We start from the raw sequence: 17,120 nt of genomic DNA on the forward strand, positions 1-17,120 counted from the left end.
CCTTCCCCTTTTTTTTTTTTAATTCGGTTGGCCAGTCGTGTCTGGCTCTTTGGGACCCAATTCACTGTAGCCCACCAGGCTCCTCTCTCCATGGAATTTCCCAGGCAAAAATACTGGAGTGGGTTGCCATTTCCTTCTCCAGGAGATCTTCCCGACTCTTACTAAGGGATTATTTTGAATACTGAAATAATATTTAAACTTGAGGATTCCTAAATTCAAAAAATCCCTGGTCAGGAACATGTATTGTGCAACTCTTATTATATCCCTTTGGAAAATATTTGTATTTATTTATTTTTTCAGGTGGTATTTGTATTTAGATTATTCTTTGAAGGACTGTTAAAATCAGTGTAGATATGATGTAGCACAAAACACAAAAGTTAAATAAAATTCTGATAAATGTATTTATTCAGTTTACTCTAGAGTTTAAGATAAAACAGTCTGTGTGCTCTTTTTGTAATCTTAAGTCAAGAAGGGACATGGATGAACTGTTAGATACTTGATTCCACTAACTTATGTGAAAAGTTTTGCTCATGGTTTGTTTTCAGGTGCCTGAACTCTGTCTGGCCATAAATGAACTCTCCACTCATCCCCACAACCTTCTCTGGTTGGTACAGCTGGTCCCTAACTGGACATCACGTGGAAGGTATTGAAAAGTGAGAATGAAACATTAGAAAAATACATGTTTACATTAATGAAAAGCTTTTAGGTCCTTTATTTCCTTTCATCATTTCTTGAATGTTAAATCAGAGTCTTTTATTTGATATTAAATTTTAAGAAAAGCCATTGACAGCCTGATTCTGATTCTCAACTCAGATCACTTTGTAATAGTCTTGATTGTTAATTTTAGCTTTAGCTTATCTGATAACTTAATATAGATGGCATATACCACAAAAATGAATCAATTCGCTTTTTTTTTTTTGCTTTAATAAAAAGAAATTCCAGCAGTAAAATAGATTTTCTAACAATAAATCGTCAGGGTCAAAGATAAAGGCTCTCAATGGTTTTCCTGCACTTCAGACAACTTTAACTTTGTGTACAAATATTTTGCATGAAAATGTTACTGTTCTAATAAAGTTTATATATTCTTATATAGCCTTCTCTTGAAACATTAGCTGTCGTGCAAATTAGAAGAACTTTTGGCTCATTCATTTGCTTCTTAAACAGTATTGATTAAACACATCCTAAATACTTTAAAATTCTAATTTCAGGCAACTGAGACAGTGCCTCAGCCTAGTGATTATTTCAAAGCTTTTGGATGAAAAACGTGAAGATATCCCTAATGTGAATAATCTGCAGGTATAAATAGCACTTTTGTTTTTTTTAGTAAGTGGGAGAGACATACAGAAAAAAATGAAGGAAAAAAAAAAGAAAAAAACGATGAGTCCTGTGTCAAAAAGTCCTGCAGTTAGAGCTTAGCTCTTTGACCGAATACTGTTCATGTAATCTTTTGCATGGTATTTAACCAATGAGACCTAGTTTCTTTATCTGTGAAATGGAGACGGTATCATACCATCTACCACATAGGATGGTTATGGACAATTAGATGAATTAATTTATAAAAAGTTCTGGGAACATCATAATATGCTATATAAATGTGACATTAATTATTTCACCTTGTTAACATTAGCAATTTTATCACGAGATTAGAAATTGCAAAACTATTAAATGTTAATTACATCCTGTACTTATTTTTATATTAGTCTTTAAATTATGGAGCTTAAATGTGGTTGCCCTTTAATTAAGTACTTGTTCAGTGGTGAATATATCATGTATATATGAGTGTATATAAACATGTCATATTGAAAACCCATTCTGAGAAATCCTGAAGGCTTTTTACAAACATCAGTAGCAGTAGTGGGGCTATTTGTAGTTGAATTTGAAACATAGAATCTGATCTAGATATGGTTTTCTTGTTTGAATTGCAGTGCAGTATAAAATAATCTGTCAGGTCCTACAGATTAAAAATAAAGTGAAGATAGAGATTCTGGCCTTGAAAACAAACTGTAGTGGTTGAAACAATTAACCAACCATTGTGGTACAGTGTAGCAAGAACAGTGACAGAAGTATGCTCAGGGTGCTGTGGGACAGAGAGATTGAAAAGGACAGCTGTTCCTATATTAGTAGAGTTGAAGTAGATTTGATTCTATATTTATGGGGGGGGACCACACTGGAGCTACCAGGGTAGTTAGAAATAGCTCTCAGTTCTTTCAGTGATAATTACTGCCATCAAAAGAGAATTCTTTCCAGAATTCAGTGACTTCTACTCACAAGGATGAAGATTCAACTTTGCTGATGTTCAAATAATTTTTCATAAAAAGTATTCACTTTGACCTCTGTTTGGTAATGTAGTTTAGTCTCTTCTTTAAGTTTTCATCCTCAATTAAAAGTACTAAATCTTAAATTTAATATCCCTTTTAGGGAATTTCCTGGTGGTTCAGTGGTTAGCACTTGGCACTTTCACTGACAGGGCCTGGGTTCAGTCCCTGGTTGGGGAACTAAAATCCTACAAGCCTCAAAGTGCAACCAAAAAAATTAAAATTAAGATCCCATTTAAGCAGTTGACTTTTTTTTCCCCTCTCTCATTTTATTACAGTGAAGTTTAACAGTATATAAAAGACACATGAACCTTGGTGGGTCAGTTGGAGACTTTGTTTTTTTGGTTGCACCACGTGGCATGCAGAATCTTCCCTGACTAGGGATCAAACCTGCGCCCCCTACATTGGGAGTGTGCAGTTTTTAACCACTGACTGCCAGGGAAGTCCCTCGGTTGGGGACTTTTAAGTAAAGAATAAATGGATATCACTGAACTTTAAGAAGCTAAATTAAGAGACGGCAAAATGAACAGAGGACACTGAAAAAAAAATGCCTAAGAATGAGCAAGTGTATTGCCTAATATGTTTCATTGTCTCCTCTTTCCTTTGATAGATATCAGTCTTACATCGCTATCTTGTGCAAATGAAGCCTTCAGATTTGTTGAAGAAAATGGTCTTGAAGAAAAGAGCTGAACAACCAAATAGCACTATTGATGATAGTCTTCATTTGGAACTTGAAAAGCAGGTATCCAGGGCTAGATCATCTCAAAAGAGTACATTTGAGCACAACCTGTGATAGCTTCCTAACCATAGACATTTCTTTTTTTTTTTTTTTACATTTCTGAATTTAGAGACTAGATACATTGTAGCATAGTTATATGGTGAATGATATTTTTGTTTATTGCTGTCATAAAATCCTTCAGTTAACTTGAAGATTGAAATAAAAGGATTGTTGGTAATTTAATACTGAGTATTTTTCGTAGCCCTTTACTAGGGCAGTCATGAGGTGGTAAAAGGAATGAACTTGAAGTAGAAACCTTAGATAAATGCTTGACTTTTGCTTACTTACCAGTCCAGTTAACTTCAGCAAATCCAGTCCTTCCTGGGCAACTTCCCTAATGTTTAAACTGGGATGACATGTATTCTAGCTAATGTCATCCATGGGTGTTGACTTTATTCATTTCTCTACCAGGCATATTACCTGACCTACATTCTTCTTCATTTAATCGGTGAGGTTAGTTGTTCTCACTCCTTTTCTTCTGGACAACGGGTAGGTATTTTTTCGTCCTTTTAGTTTTTAATAAATGTCACTATTGATGGAATAATGATCATTTTTTATATAGGAGAAAATATAATAACTTTTACCAAATTCACTTTGGATTCACTGTTGAAATAACAATGTACATTGGAAAGGGAGAAGTGATAGTAACCTTGCAGCCTTTTTTTTTTTTGTCTGCACTGAGTCTTCATTGCTGTGCAGGCTTTCTCTAGTTGCAGCAAGCAGGAGCTACTCTTATTGCAGTGTGTGGCCTTCTCATTGCAGTGACTTCTCTTGTTTTGGGACACAGGCCCTAGGATATGTGGGCTTTGTAGTTGCAGCTTGCAGCCTCCATAGTTAGGGCACACAGTGTCTAGCGTGTGTGGGCTTCCGTAGTTGTGGCTCACAGGCTGAGTTGCCCCATGGCACGTGGAGTGTTCCTGGACCAACCTCTGTCCCCTGTATTGGCAGGTGGATTCCTAACTGCTGGACCACCAGGGAAGTCCAAACTTAACATTTTTTTTTCTTGCCTTGCTATAAGACTTGCAAAATCTTAGTTCCTCAACCAGGGATTGCAGCCATATTGTTGACAATTATTTGTCTACAAACGTTTTTTCTGTTTATTGGAGTGGAACTTAACTGTGATAACTTGACTGTAGTGTAATACATTAATATCAAAATCACCAAATACTAAATGAGCTAGCTTTTAGCTCCATTCTTCCCATCTCTGCTCCCACTTCCATTTCCTTTTTTCTTTAGAAATAATGTTTGCCTTCAAAATTAAACTGATGGTAAATCAGCCTACTCTATATATACATTCCTAAATTATCTCCCCATGTTAAGATTTTCATTTTGAATTATTTATTCTTCCTGTACTATCATGTTCCTCATTTGTGGGGAAAATTCTTGTTTAATTCTCCATATTTTACACTTTAGGTAATCCAACCCCTGTTTAAAACTTTGTATCTCCTTAGACATGATCAAAAAGGACCAAAGACTGCTTCCTGTGTTTTTATAAACACTGTTGTACGTAGAACTATCTTTGCTCTCCTGATTGGAACCTAATATAATCATCTGTGGGGCTTCCCTAGTGGTAAAGAACCTGCCTGCTAATGCAGGAGACAGAAGAGACTTGGGTTCCATCCCAGGATCAGGAAGATCCCCTGGAGAAGAGTAGAGCAACCCACTCCAGTATCTTGCCTGGAGAATCCCATGAACAGATGAGCCTAGCAGGCTACAGTCCATAGAATCACAAAGAGTCGGACACAACTGAAGCAACTTAGCATGCACGCAGTCATCTATCTGTTCTTATATATGGTCTTTAAATTTTTTAATTATTCTGATTAGAAAACAATAATTATTATGTTAAAACTCAATTACTATAAAACCATGTAAGGTAGAAAGTGAAAGAGTTTATAATCTAGTGCCCTCCTGTAAATGCTCCATGATTTATGGATATCCTAACATTACTTTTTTAAAAATGATGTCATGCTATTCACATTATTTGTAACTCCTTTTTTTCTTCACTGTAATTTACTTAGCACTTCTGTCTAATTAAACTATAGTATTCCAAAATCTTTACTGATGAACATTCCTTTTTCGGTGATTACACACAGTACCAACATGAACCTTTGGAAGCATTCCTGTAGGGTAAATTCCTAGAAGTAGAAATGCTAAATCAAAATTTGTAAAGTTTTCAAATTTTAATTACTGTAAAATGATTGTTATCACATTTCCCTCCTCAAAAGTGTCCATTTACATTCTCACCTTAGTATATATATAAGTGTGACTTTTAAACTGTACACTTCTAAAACTTAGGACACTTAATTTTTCAGAGAACTATTATTATACCTTGTTTTGTAAAAATCTTTATTTTTGTGTATGTTTTATGCATTAACTAGCAATAAGCTATAACTGTCTGATTGTTGTGGCAGTCACTACATTTTACTCATATGACTGCTACTGTTAATATCAGAAACTGCTAAGGTAGATTTTTTTAAATGATTGTCAGTTCTAGCTACATAATCTCTTCTTTGTTCATTTGTAACGCTTTAAAGTTGTTTTCATCCTTTGTATTTGTTTTACACAGAAACACTTTGTGCACCTCTGTGGGGCTTTGGAAAAGCACATTAAGTGTGATATTAGGGAAGATGCAAGACTGTTTTATAGAACTAAGGTAAGTATGCCTTTTTCTTAATAGTTTTGTTGTTTGTTTATCATTGGCTTTATTAATATTTGAGTAAGAGAAGCCTATAAGCCTCTTTTTTAAGAACATATAACATTAGAAATAAGACTTTCTCCTTTAATAACATTAGGTTCGTCTGAGTACTTCTAGATAGATTGAAAGTGAAAGGGAAAATCTCAAAGCAAAAACATGTAGGACAAGAAGCTGAACAGAAAAGCTGAATATAAGAACATGGAGTTAGGAAAGCAACTTTAGTATTAATAAAACAATTTGACAATTTTTCCTGAAACATAAACACCACTATTTTTAAAACATTTTCTTCCAAGGATTTTTTTTTTTTTTAATTAATCATCCTTTAGCTCTTGCAGTGTAGGGGTGATTCTTTCTTACCATTTGTGTTTCAGTCAGTTCAGTTCAGTCGTTCAGTCATGTCCGACTCTTTGCAACCCCATGAATCGCAGCACACCAGGCTTCCCCTGTCCATCACCAATTCCCGGAGTTTACTCAAACTCACGTCCATCGAGTTGGTGATGCCATCCAGCCATCTCATCCTGTTGTCCCCTTCTCCTGCCCCCAATCCCTCCCAGCATCAGGGTCTTTTCCAGTGAGTCAACTCTTCACATTTGTATTTAGATAGTCATTAAAAGTGAGGTTTCGGCTTTGTAATTAGCTGTAAAGTCATTTCAACAATGCCTGTTTAGATTTAGTATCTGTATTTGTTTTAATAGATCTAAGTTAAATACCAAAAGGAGTAACTAACAAAATTGTATTAGATTGCAGATTTTCAAATGCAGGTAGGAGATAGCTCTTTGGCTTAGAGTGAAAACCAGTTTCAGAAACACATTCTTTTGAACACCGACTAGTTACTGGCCTGTAGAACTTGGTGGTAGTGGCTGCTGCTGACAGATATGCTACAGGGGACCACCCCCAAGTTTTTTGTATCTTAAAGCCAAGAGGCTGGGCATAGACTGGTGCCAGGGCTCCTCTTATTTAGAGTGGAGAGTGAAACAGAGATCTATGGAAATTGCTTCAGGGGGCGGTCCTGCTGAAATGAATGAATTGCATGCCTCTCCACAAGCCTCTAGTAGAAAAGGTGCTGATTGTTTTGGAGAAACTGAATCTGCCAAACTGTAAATGGAGAAAAAAGCAGACCTTACAATTTACTTTATAAACTTAAAGCAACTGTAAAATTCCTGACCCTTTTAAGATATTTTGTTGGGACTTCCCTGTCAGTCCAGTGGTTAAGATTCCACATTTCCACTTCAGGGGGAACAAAGTCAATCCCTTGTCAGAAAACTGAGGTCCCACATGCTGCACAGCACAGCCCAAAATAGACATACGTAAATACATACAAACATTTTGTCAGGCAGTTATGTCCAAGAACTAATTGAGAATCCTCTAGTGTGGTAGGAAAGTTTGAGTTTCATACAAAGACTTAACTAAAGCTCCAAATGTAGGAATGCGTCAGGTATTTATATATAAAGAGGATTCATTGTGCCGTCTACCTTTCAGCAACACAGTTTCTATCCAAACTATCTCAGCTTCCTGCTCTTGAGTGAGTCCTTTATCACTTTCTTTGTTTTTGAGGCAGAGATAGCAGCAGGGTTTTCTATGGTGCAGGGGCTTGGCACCACTAACCCCCACATTGTTCACGAGTCATCTATACTTTGCAGAATCCTAGAGCGACTTAACACGCAGTTTTGGATCTCGTGATAATGTGAAAAGGAGCAAATAACAACCCTCTTTTGTGACCTTGAGTCAAGTAGAACTTGAAATGCAAGGAACAGCCAAAACCTTGGGTCCTGTAAGAGTGGGAAGCCCACTCTTCAGCTTTCCTATTGGGTGTTCAGAAGCCAGCGAGTTGAAAATAGATGTCTTGAAGGCAGAAAACATGGTTTTTGGATGATCTTTAGTTAACTAATGGGAAAATGGACTCCTAAGCATTCAATATCTTAGACATGGTGATGAAGAAAGGTCTTAGTTAATCACTGTGACTTGAAAACCCCTCTAGAAGTTGAGGAGTTTATTCTTTCTTGACAGAAACTACATTGAGTTGTTGGGGGTGGGTCTGTCACAATTATCAGTCTTTTGTGTCAAGTCTTAAATTGTTTTGATCTGATCTCTTTTCCCCTTCTTTGTATTTTTAAGGTAAAAGACTTGGTTGCCAGGATACATGGAAAATGGCAGGAAATAATCCAGAACTGTCGGCCTACTCAGGTGTCATTTTATTAAACAGTTTTTATTTGTTCTCAGTTTGTTGTTGTTCAGTCACTCAGTCGTGTCTGACTCTTTGCAACCCCATGGACTGCGGCACGCCAGGCTTCCCTGTCCATCACCATGTCCCAGAGTTTGCTCAAACTTATGTCCATTTAGTCGGTGATGCCATCCAACCATCTCATCCTCTGTTGTCCCCTACTTCTCCTGCCTTCAGTCTTTCCCAGCATCTGGTTCTTTTCTATGAGTTGGCTCTTTGCATCAGGTGGCCAGAGTATTGGAGTTTCGGCTTCAGCATCAGTCCTTCCAAAGAATATTCAGAGTTGATTAATTTCCTTTAGGATTGACTGGTTTGATAATATTATTTCTTCATGCTGTTCTAAAAAAGCATGACAAAGTACTTACTTCTAGATATCTTATGATAAACTGAAAATTCCAATATAGTCCTTTATATATGTTTTTTAAATTTCTGTTCTTACATTCATTCATTTATTTTCAAAGGTGGTTGACCCTATTTTAAAATGTTACATTGCATCCAGTGGGGCTTATTTCATGTGGAGTATTTCTTAATATCTTTATTGAGATAAAATTCACATGTCATACATTTCACCCAATTAAAGTGTACAGTATTTTTTAGTATATGCACGGTTGTTCAATCATCACCACAGTTTAACTTTAGAACATTTCTGTCACTCCAAAAAGTGACACTCATACCCATTAACAGTCACTCCTCATTCCTCAAGCACCTACACTCCCATCCCCACTCCCCACAAACCCTAGGCTACCACTAATCCACTTTCTGTCTAAGTGTATTTGCCTATTGTTTATATTTCATCCAAATGGAATCATATATGATGTAGTCTTTTATGACTGGCTTCTTTTACATAACGTAATGTTAATACATGTTTGGCATGTTGTATGTCCTTTGTATTGCCAAATAATACTCCACTATATGCATGTATCACATTTTATGTATCTACTTAGTAGATTTATATATCTGCTTATTACGAATTGTTTCCACTTCCTGGCTGTTGTGAATAATGCTTCCATGAACATTTGTGCATTAGGTAGAGTGGTTGCACTGTTTTACATTCCCACCAGAATGTATGAGGCTTCCAGTTTTTCCACATTCTTGCCAACATTTGTTATTATCTGTTTTTCAAATATAGATGTAGGGAGTTGGATGAGGAATGTCATTGTGATTTTAATTTGCATTTCCCCAATAACTAATGATGTTGAGCATCTTTTTATGTGTTTGTTGGCCATTCATACATTTTCTTTGAAGAAGTCTCTATTCAGATTCTTTGTCCATTTTTTAACTGTGAGAATTCTCCACATGTTCTAAATACAAATTCCCCCATTAGGTACATAATTTGCCAATATTTCCTCCCATTTTCTGTGTTGTCTTTGATTGTTTTGATGATGTTATTCAAAGAACAGAAGTTTTTCATTATTTGAAGTCCAGTTTTTTTTTTCCTTTTGTCACTTGGGGTTTTGGTATTATATCTAAGGAGACTTTCCATAAGAAAGGCATTATTTAAACACTTGCTATTGAGTTTACCATCCTGTTTATTTACAGACCAACTACAGTACTAAATGGGATTGTGTGAAAGTAACAGGAACACAGAAGTCTTTGAGAAATATTATGTTAATGTTTTGTTGTTCTTGTTTTAGTTACTAATCTCCATAGACTTCTTTTAGGCCAGCCTTTTTTGCTGATGTAGCATTAAAATAGAAAAGAACTTAATACCAAAACTGTTAATCAGCTTAACGTTTTCATTAATCTTTTTAAATACATCCCTCCACCTGTGTGTGTTGCTGACGAAAACATCTTGTACTAATTTATACTTAGTTTAAATTGTTAGACTATAAAATGTAAAACTTGAATCAGATTATGATAAATTGTCAGAGAAATGTACTGTCAACATTTTATTAATTTCATTATCAAAGCCCATTGTCTGCTGATTAGCGGTTTTATAAGGATTAATTTGTAATCTGATTTTCCTTTATCCTGTTTTTTTTCTTCCCTTCCCTTTTCTAGGGGCAACTTCATGACTTTTGGGTACCAGATTCTTAACAGGAGTTGCAGCAAAAAAAAATTATGAACCAAGAGAAATTCAATAAAGAGCCTTTCCTAAAGGAACACTACAGAATCCAATGGAAATCTAAGAAAATATGCAGCAGATAATGCTACTTGAATATCTAGAATGAAGCTGGTAATGAAGAGATTGCCATTTCTGAAGCAGATATGAAATATAATCTGATTAATTAAAGCAACTGGCCTTTTAAAAGAGAAGAATTCCTTAAGAGGGGAGAGGTAGAAGCAGCTGACAGTTGCATATCTAACCTTCCCCTTTTTACTCTTGTTAAATTGTAAGCCTGTTATCTTTTTTTTCGGATTGTATTTGCAGCACTTGGATAATCACAGGAAGTATGTAAGAAAGGGCTTGGACCAACTTGAAAAGCTGGACCTGGAAACCAAGATCAAGTTCCAGTTTGATTTAATTTTCTTTTTAGTTATTTTATGACTCAAAGGGAAAGCTTAGAACTGAGTTTAGTAATTAAAAGGATAAATCTTTTCTGTTACTCCTGTAAAACCACTGGGGTGTTTCAATCCATACATTTTTCTTCACTATTCAAGATTATAAATCTGTCGGGTTTTTAAAATACATTTAAACAAACAGTTGAGAAACAGAAGTTTGGTACATTGTCAGATCCCCTTAAGGGGAAGGGTTTAAGCTATAAAATAGTGGCTTTGTTTTTATTCCAAAACATACATATGCTGTTTGTTTTGGATTTATTTTACATGCATTTATATATTTTTTTAATACTGGTAAAATCTTAGCATCTTGGCTAAATCTTAGAATTCTGGCCCTTCGTAGCCATATTACAGAAGTCTATTGTAAAAGCTAAAGGTATGAACAGGTTTCCAAAAACTTTACTTTCATGAGTATATAACCTTAGCAGAGACCTGAATAACATTTATTCTTTGGTACACTACGCACGCGTGTGTATGTATGTATGTGTGTGCGTTTGTGTGCTTATCTTTTAAATTTGTTGCACTTGAAAACCACAGCTGCTCTAAATTCTTAAACACTGGAAAGCCATCCTTTGGTTTCATTGGTGGAGGGTTAGGAGAAATGCACATGCTAGTCTTAGCCCAGGGCCCTTTGAAGCCTTCGGTAGTAATAGACTCTTACTAGCTAACTGAAGAATTCTTTTGTTGACTGAGTGTCCCTTTAGGAGGGTTGGTTTCTTGAAAGATGATGCCAGCTTTGTTTTTCTTTCTTTCAATATTGACTTAGATGACACTGCTCTCCTGAGCACTCTGCTGCCTCCAGTTGTGGGAAAAGGATGAAGGGAAAGGGATTTGGACTTGATGTTTATAGTTTGAGAGGGGAGAAAATAAATTTTGAAAAATAGCTTTCTACCTCTAATTGAGGCTTAGCAGTAAAAAGCATTTTATCTTAAATTTTCATTTAAAATAGTAACTTTTGAGCCCATGTCAAACATTGAGCAGTTAGAGATTTTATAGGGAAGACTTAAGTTAATCTAGTCCCTAAGAACCCTGACTGAATGAGGCTTCAGGAGTCAGACCAACAAAAGTTTTATTCTGTGTTGCGTTTACTGGTAAGAATATTATTATCTTGATACTACCTCTCAAGGGTATTGTTAGAAAATGCCACTTATGGTTAATGAGATAGATACAAAGAGTTATATTGACAGAAGCTTGAAACTCTGGCATCTATCTGCCCAACAGTGGGGGCTTTCACTCTCTGTAATTTAATATTTTGTAGATATACATTATTTGTGTGTAATTTTATAAGTGTTCATATTTTTCTCATTTTGCATTGTGTAAAGTGTACAATATCTCAAAGTATAAAATACTGCTTATATTGCTTGTAATTACAGTGTGTAAATATTTTCTAATTGTGTACATTGAAAGGGGGAACAAGTGGGTTATTCAGGTTTTTTTTTTTAAAGTGACCCTTTTGTATTGCAGTTTCAACAGATAACTGCTCATCAAATTTAAAACCACTTTGATAGATTTTATTTAGGAGTTCCAATAAGAAAAGTCTCTATTTTTAATTGTCTCTCTCCATTGGAAAAAAGTTCATCATCTGTCCCTTTAAAATAAATGACTAAACATCAATTTGAACCGTTACATATATGACTTGGTAGGTATCCTTAGTCTCCAGGTCATATTCCAACAGTATTTTCACTGGGGGCTCAAAAATTTTTGTGAGTCTCTTTAGCACAAGTAGCCCATGGTTTTTCTCCCAAATCAAGTATTATCCTTCACCCTCTGAGTCCCCATGCTTTGTCTCCCTCCTGCTGCTATTGCCCTGTGAATGGGGTGGTAGTGGGGGGGAATATGTTCGTTGCACAGAGAATGTCAGGTCACTTTTTGGACTTGGCAAACAAAGCTTGCACTGAGTGGTGGTGTGTTTGGCAATATTACTGTGTCAAAAATCACCTTGTCTAATTTTCTGGATCTGTATGTCAAACTTATTGCCCTTATTGCAAGCTGAAAATTAAGGTACTTGCAAGTGTTTATGCTTTTGTGTGTAACTGTTTGCCTTATCTAAACTGCTCTTCTTGTTATCCTAAAGTATAATTCTGTTGGTTATATCATGTTAAGTGAAGAGGCTTTCCATGCACAAAATGCATCTATGTAGCAGTAAAGTAACATTTGTACATTTTCTGTTTGTCTCCTGATGGCAGTGGTGCCTTTGTCACCTTTTAGAAGGCTGGCATTTTATTTTTAAGTACAAGTAATAGCTTGCTTTTGACTTCACAAAAATCTCCCCAGACGTAGAAGAAAATGGCATGTTGTCATCCAGGCTCAGTTGGAGTATTTGCATATTTATTTCTGTCAAAATAAGTATAGTTGGTGGGGATGGGCCAGTAATAATGTGTGGAGTCTTTAAACCAAGAGTAATTTTGACATTTAAAAAATAAAAATTGAAGAGGTGACCCATTAGCGAGTGATTGAGTTGGAGAAGTAGAGGAGGACCACTCTGGTTTGTCTCTTTAGGAGGCACGTTGGAGTACAGGTAGCTTGGGCATGTAGCGTGTGATCTGCGGTTATTTCTTACTCATTAACATTGTTGGTGCACCTCATTATCTGTGCATTTGTTTTCCCTGGGCAGTCCTGTGAGCCAGGTAATCCACCAGCTTTTAGGAAGTTTACAAGTAACTGCAGATTTCCTTTTTCTTCCTGTTTTTTTTTTCTTTTTTAAACAAATTTTATACTACATCTTGCTTAAAGTCCTATGAATGTATGTGTCTGCTATTAAAATGGCTTTTTCCCAGTTTGAACACATGTTTGGTAATATTTGTTTGGGAGTGGGGATGGTTGAGTATCTGGAACGTCCTGTTTCTTCCCTTGCCTCACCTAGTTTTTAAACCTATTTCTTCCTCTTGGATTGGATTCTTCACTTTTTTAGTTTGATATTTCCTGTTTCTGGAAAGGAACCATGTCGAGCCATAGTTGTACACAGTTGACTGTTAATACCCAGTTAATAATTTGCTGTATACTCTGCCATTGGGAATGTGGTAATCTCTTTATTACATCACCTCATTCAGTACAAGCATTCAACAGCTGTACTGCTACTGCATGTCAGGCACTGCTTTTAAGATTCAGTGGTGAACAACACAAACAGATAGCTCATGAATCTTACCTTCTGAAATCCAGGTGAAGGTATTTTCCTTTATTAGGCAAAGAGGACTGGAAAAGAATACTTTTGGCCTGGCTTCCTTTTTCTGGAGCTGAGGACAAAGAAAGGGGAAGCCATACAGAGTAGAGGCAGAGGTTAGGACCGCTTCCAACCTGCCAGGCAGGTGCAGCTCTGGATATGCCAGCTGAGGGCTTCCCTTGTGACTCAGCTAGTAAAGAATCCGCCTGCAATTCAGGAGACCTGGGTTTGATCCCTGGGTTAGGAAGATCCCCTGGAGAAGGGAAAGGCTTCCCACTCCAGTATCCTGGTCTGGAGAGTTCCATGGACTGTCTAGTCCATGGGGTCGCAAAGACTCAAGACACTACTGAGCAACTTTCATTTTTTTCGTGCCAGCCGAAGGGAGACATAGATTGAGCCGACCTCACAGGAGAAACTGTTCTCCTCAGCTCATAGAAGGACTAGGCATGGTTGCCAGAGGCCTCAGGTTCCAGAACCATGCCAGTATTTCCTTCTCTCTTCTGATGGGCTTATTAAGAGGAAACTGACCACCTGTCAAACCAATCGATCCTAAAGGAAATCAGCCCTGAATATTCATTGGAAAGACTGATGCTGAAGCTGAAACTCCCAATCCTTTGGCCACCTGATGCGAAGAACTGACTCATTGGAAAAGACCCTGATGCTGGGAAAGATTGAAGGCAGGTGAAGGGGACGACAAAGGATGAGGTTGTTTGGCATCACCAACTCATTGGACACGAGTTTGAGTAAGCTCTGGGAGTTGTTGATGGACAGGGAAACCTGGTATGCCGCAGTCCATGGGGTTGCAAAGAGTTGGACACGACTGAGCGACTGAACTGAATTGACCACCTGTGAGCCCTTTTCTCCCCCTCCTGGCATATTCAGAGCCACAGTCTAGGCAAAAACAGACAGTGCCTCAGGTACTTAACTGGGAGGCAGGCAGCACAGCCTTGTCCAAGATAAGTGCCTTGCCCTTGCCCTTAGTCCTGACCTCAGATCCCAGATTCACAGTATGAGCCATGTGATCTTTGGCAAGTTACTTGTCTTTTCTGAGCTTGGCGTTTCTTCAGCTAGTGGAGTGAAACGTGCCTAGTTAGCCAAGTGTCTAGCATATAGCAAGAACTTCAATAAATGATAGCTGTTATTATTTAGCTTTAATCTGAGGCTTTTCTGAGATGAAGATTAAAATTAATCTTGGTACTTTGGGGTTCACTGTCATCTGAGCAAACCATATCTCTTAAAATTACAGTGTATGTGTTTATTCTGATACAGGGAGCTCCAGAAGCTGCTCTGTCCTGCTTTGTCCCTGTTGGCAAAAAATTGTGATTTTCCCCCCCACCCCCTAAACTCAGCATGCTAAAGCTGAGGACAGGGTGGTGGGTGATGATTTTCCATCCTATGTGGACATGTCCTGATACTCCCTTTTCCTTGCTAACCATTCCCCGGGCTGGAGTCAAGAGAGGGCAAACCAGAAAGCCCAGCTTTGGGTTTGACTCTCAAGACAACCGGCTGGGAGTAAAAGCAACAGGCAAAACAGGCTCCTGAGGCAGTGGAATAGTGAGACTACATCGTTGTTACACTGGTGATAGTGCCTACTGAAGAAGCACCAGAGCTGTGTGCACATACAAAATAAAGGTCATGCCACCTAAAGGGAGAATGCTGGGCAAACTAGAGGTGGAGACGGCAAAACAGGAACAGAAGTGCTGCCACAGTGAACAGAGAAGCAGGACAACTTGACTAGGGCAGAGTTCTCTTATCTCAGGGAACCTGTGCTCAAGTTTCAGGATTTCATACCTATCCCCTCCACCAAGGATCCCTGCTACAGTGAATATCTTGGTCTGTGCAAATCCTGGAGCCAAACACTGGTGTATATATAGGTGGCTAAGGACAACCAGCACTGGCCTCTGTCACTTTTTTACAGCCAAGTTGGGGAGAATAACCTAGCAACAAGACCCACATTTGTGTTCTGTGTGAAGTACACTAGAATGTTTTCAAGTGGAGTCCTCTCATAGCCACCCTTTGAAGCTATGAAGGAAGCTATGAAGCTGCCAGGATAGTGACTTTTACGGGTAAGTAATAATCTGTGCAAAAATGACTCCTGTGTCCCCAGATTCAGATTCATGTCTAAGTTGAGGTTAGTTTCTTGGTTTGATTTATTGTCTCTCCCATTGTCACTATCCCCTCATTCATATTTTATCAACTTGATTTGCTGAGAAGAATATTATCAATCAAAAGGGCTTCCTATAGAAAGTTCCATTAACTCTTGTCACACATTAAGTTCAGAAATTGAAGTGGGAGGACAGCAGAGAGAGATGGAATTGGTCTGAATCTATATTATCAGAGATAGTGAAGTAACTGCCCAGCTACAGTTTAGTCAGTGCCATGCTAGAATCCAGCATTGTGATTTATACATTCTGTTTATTTGAAAATGTGTAAGATTCTGAGTCAGTCAGCAGAGCACCTTAGAGGAGAAAGGCTTGCCTCATGGAGTTTAGGTGAGTTAAATGCTGAACTGACCCCCAAACTGTTTTGGCCTACTTACCACCTCATGAGGTACCTAAGTCAGCACTGAGTTCTATGTGAGCATGAGAAGCTGTGTCCCTTAGCCACCTGGGCCCCTGCACTTTCTCTCCTGTCTTTACCATGAGGTGATAGTCTTCCTGCCCTCCCTCTACCATCCCCCAGCCCACTTTCCCACAAGGACTGCAGATTTACTTTTCATAGCCATGTGTCTCCTGGTCTTCCCAGCTTGCACTTACTCAATCCATTAGCTCTTTCAGGATTTTTTTCTGTGTTCTTTTCTGAATTACTTGCTGACTTTTCCCTTCTGTTTCCTACTAGGAACCATCTTATCAAATCAAACTCACTTTTGTCTTTCATGCCCCTTCCCTTCTGCCCACTCCCCCAACACTCATCTGTGCACAAACTTGCATATTTCTGCCTTTGCTCAGACAATTCTTTAGGTTTACCCTGCTTCTCTCTTCTCTACCTTTGCTCAGATAGTTCTCTACCCTGCTTCCCTCTTCTCAGGGTTTTCCAGTCCTGATTTCAAGGCAAGTCACTTAACACCTTAGAGCCTGTTTTTCCATCTAATAAATAGGCCTGATAATCCATCAGGGTGGAATGAAACTACAACGAAAAATATTAAGTTGGACACTCTTTGTAAAAGTTTGTGTACACTTTTAATTTTTGGCTGCACCACGAGGCTTACAGAATCTTAATTCCTCGACTGGGGATTGAATCTGCCCCCCGCAGTAGAAGTGCAAAGTCCTACACATTGGGCTGCCAGGGAATTCCCTATGTACACTTGCATGTAAACATTTCTTCCCAGCTACCTCCCCTTCCACACACACACATCCTATTTACGGAGTGCTGGGGGTGGTGGAAGTGGGACGTGGGCCCTGCTGTCTAGTGGTATGTAGTCTCACAGCCACACAAACTACAGACTGTATGTG

General features: G+C 37.9%; 1 protein-coding gene across 2 annotated transcripts in view; it reads left to right on the forward strand.

Annotated features, from left to right (window-relative positions):
• SLF2 (SMC5-SMC6 complex localization factor 2) overlaps nucleotides 1–11,865 on the forward strand; it is a 42,409-nt gene extending 30,544 nt beyond the window's left edge. For both annotated transcript variants that reach the window (XM_065923139.1, XM_065923140.1), the window contains exons 14-20: nucleotides 546–643; nucleotides 1,209–1,296; nucleotides 2,926–3,057; nucleotides 3,505–3,582; nucleotides 5,660–5,746; nucleotides 7,904–7,972; nucleotides 10,011–11,865. In XM_065923139.1, the coding sequence (XP_065779211.1) occupies nucleotides 546–643; nucleotides 1,209–1,296; nucleotides 2,926–3,057; nucleotides 3,505–3,582; nucleotides 5,660–5,746; nucleotides 7,904–7,972; nucleotides 10,011–10,046 (588 nt within the window). In that variant the 3' untranslated portion in view covers nucleotides 10,047–11,865. The remainder of the gene's footprint in view (nucleotides 1–545; nucleotides 644–1,208; nucleotides 1,297–2,925; nucleotides 3,058–3,504; nucleotides 3,583–5,659; nucleotides 5,747–7,903; nucleotides 7,973–10,010) is intronic.
• Nucleotides 11,866–17,120: the final 5,255 nt, after the last annotated feature.

Source organism: Muntiacus reevesi, chromosome 2 (genome assembly GCF_963930625.1).
Source record: "Muntiacus reevesi chromosome 2, mMunRee1.1, whole genome shotgun sequence".
Taxonomy (NCBI): Eukaryota; Metazoa; Chordata; class Mammalia; order Artiodactyla; family Cervidae; genus Muntiacus; species Muntiacus reevesi.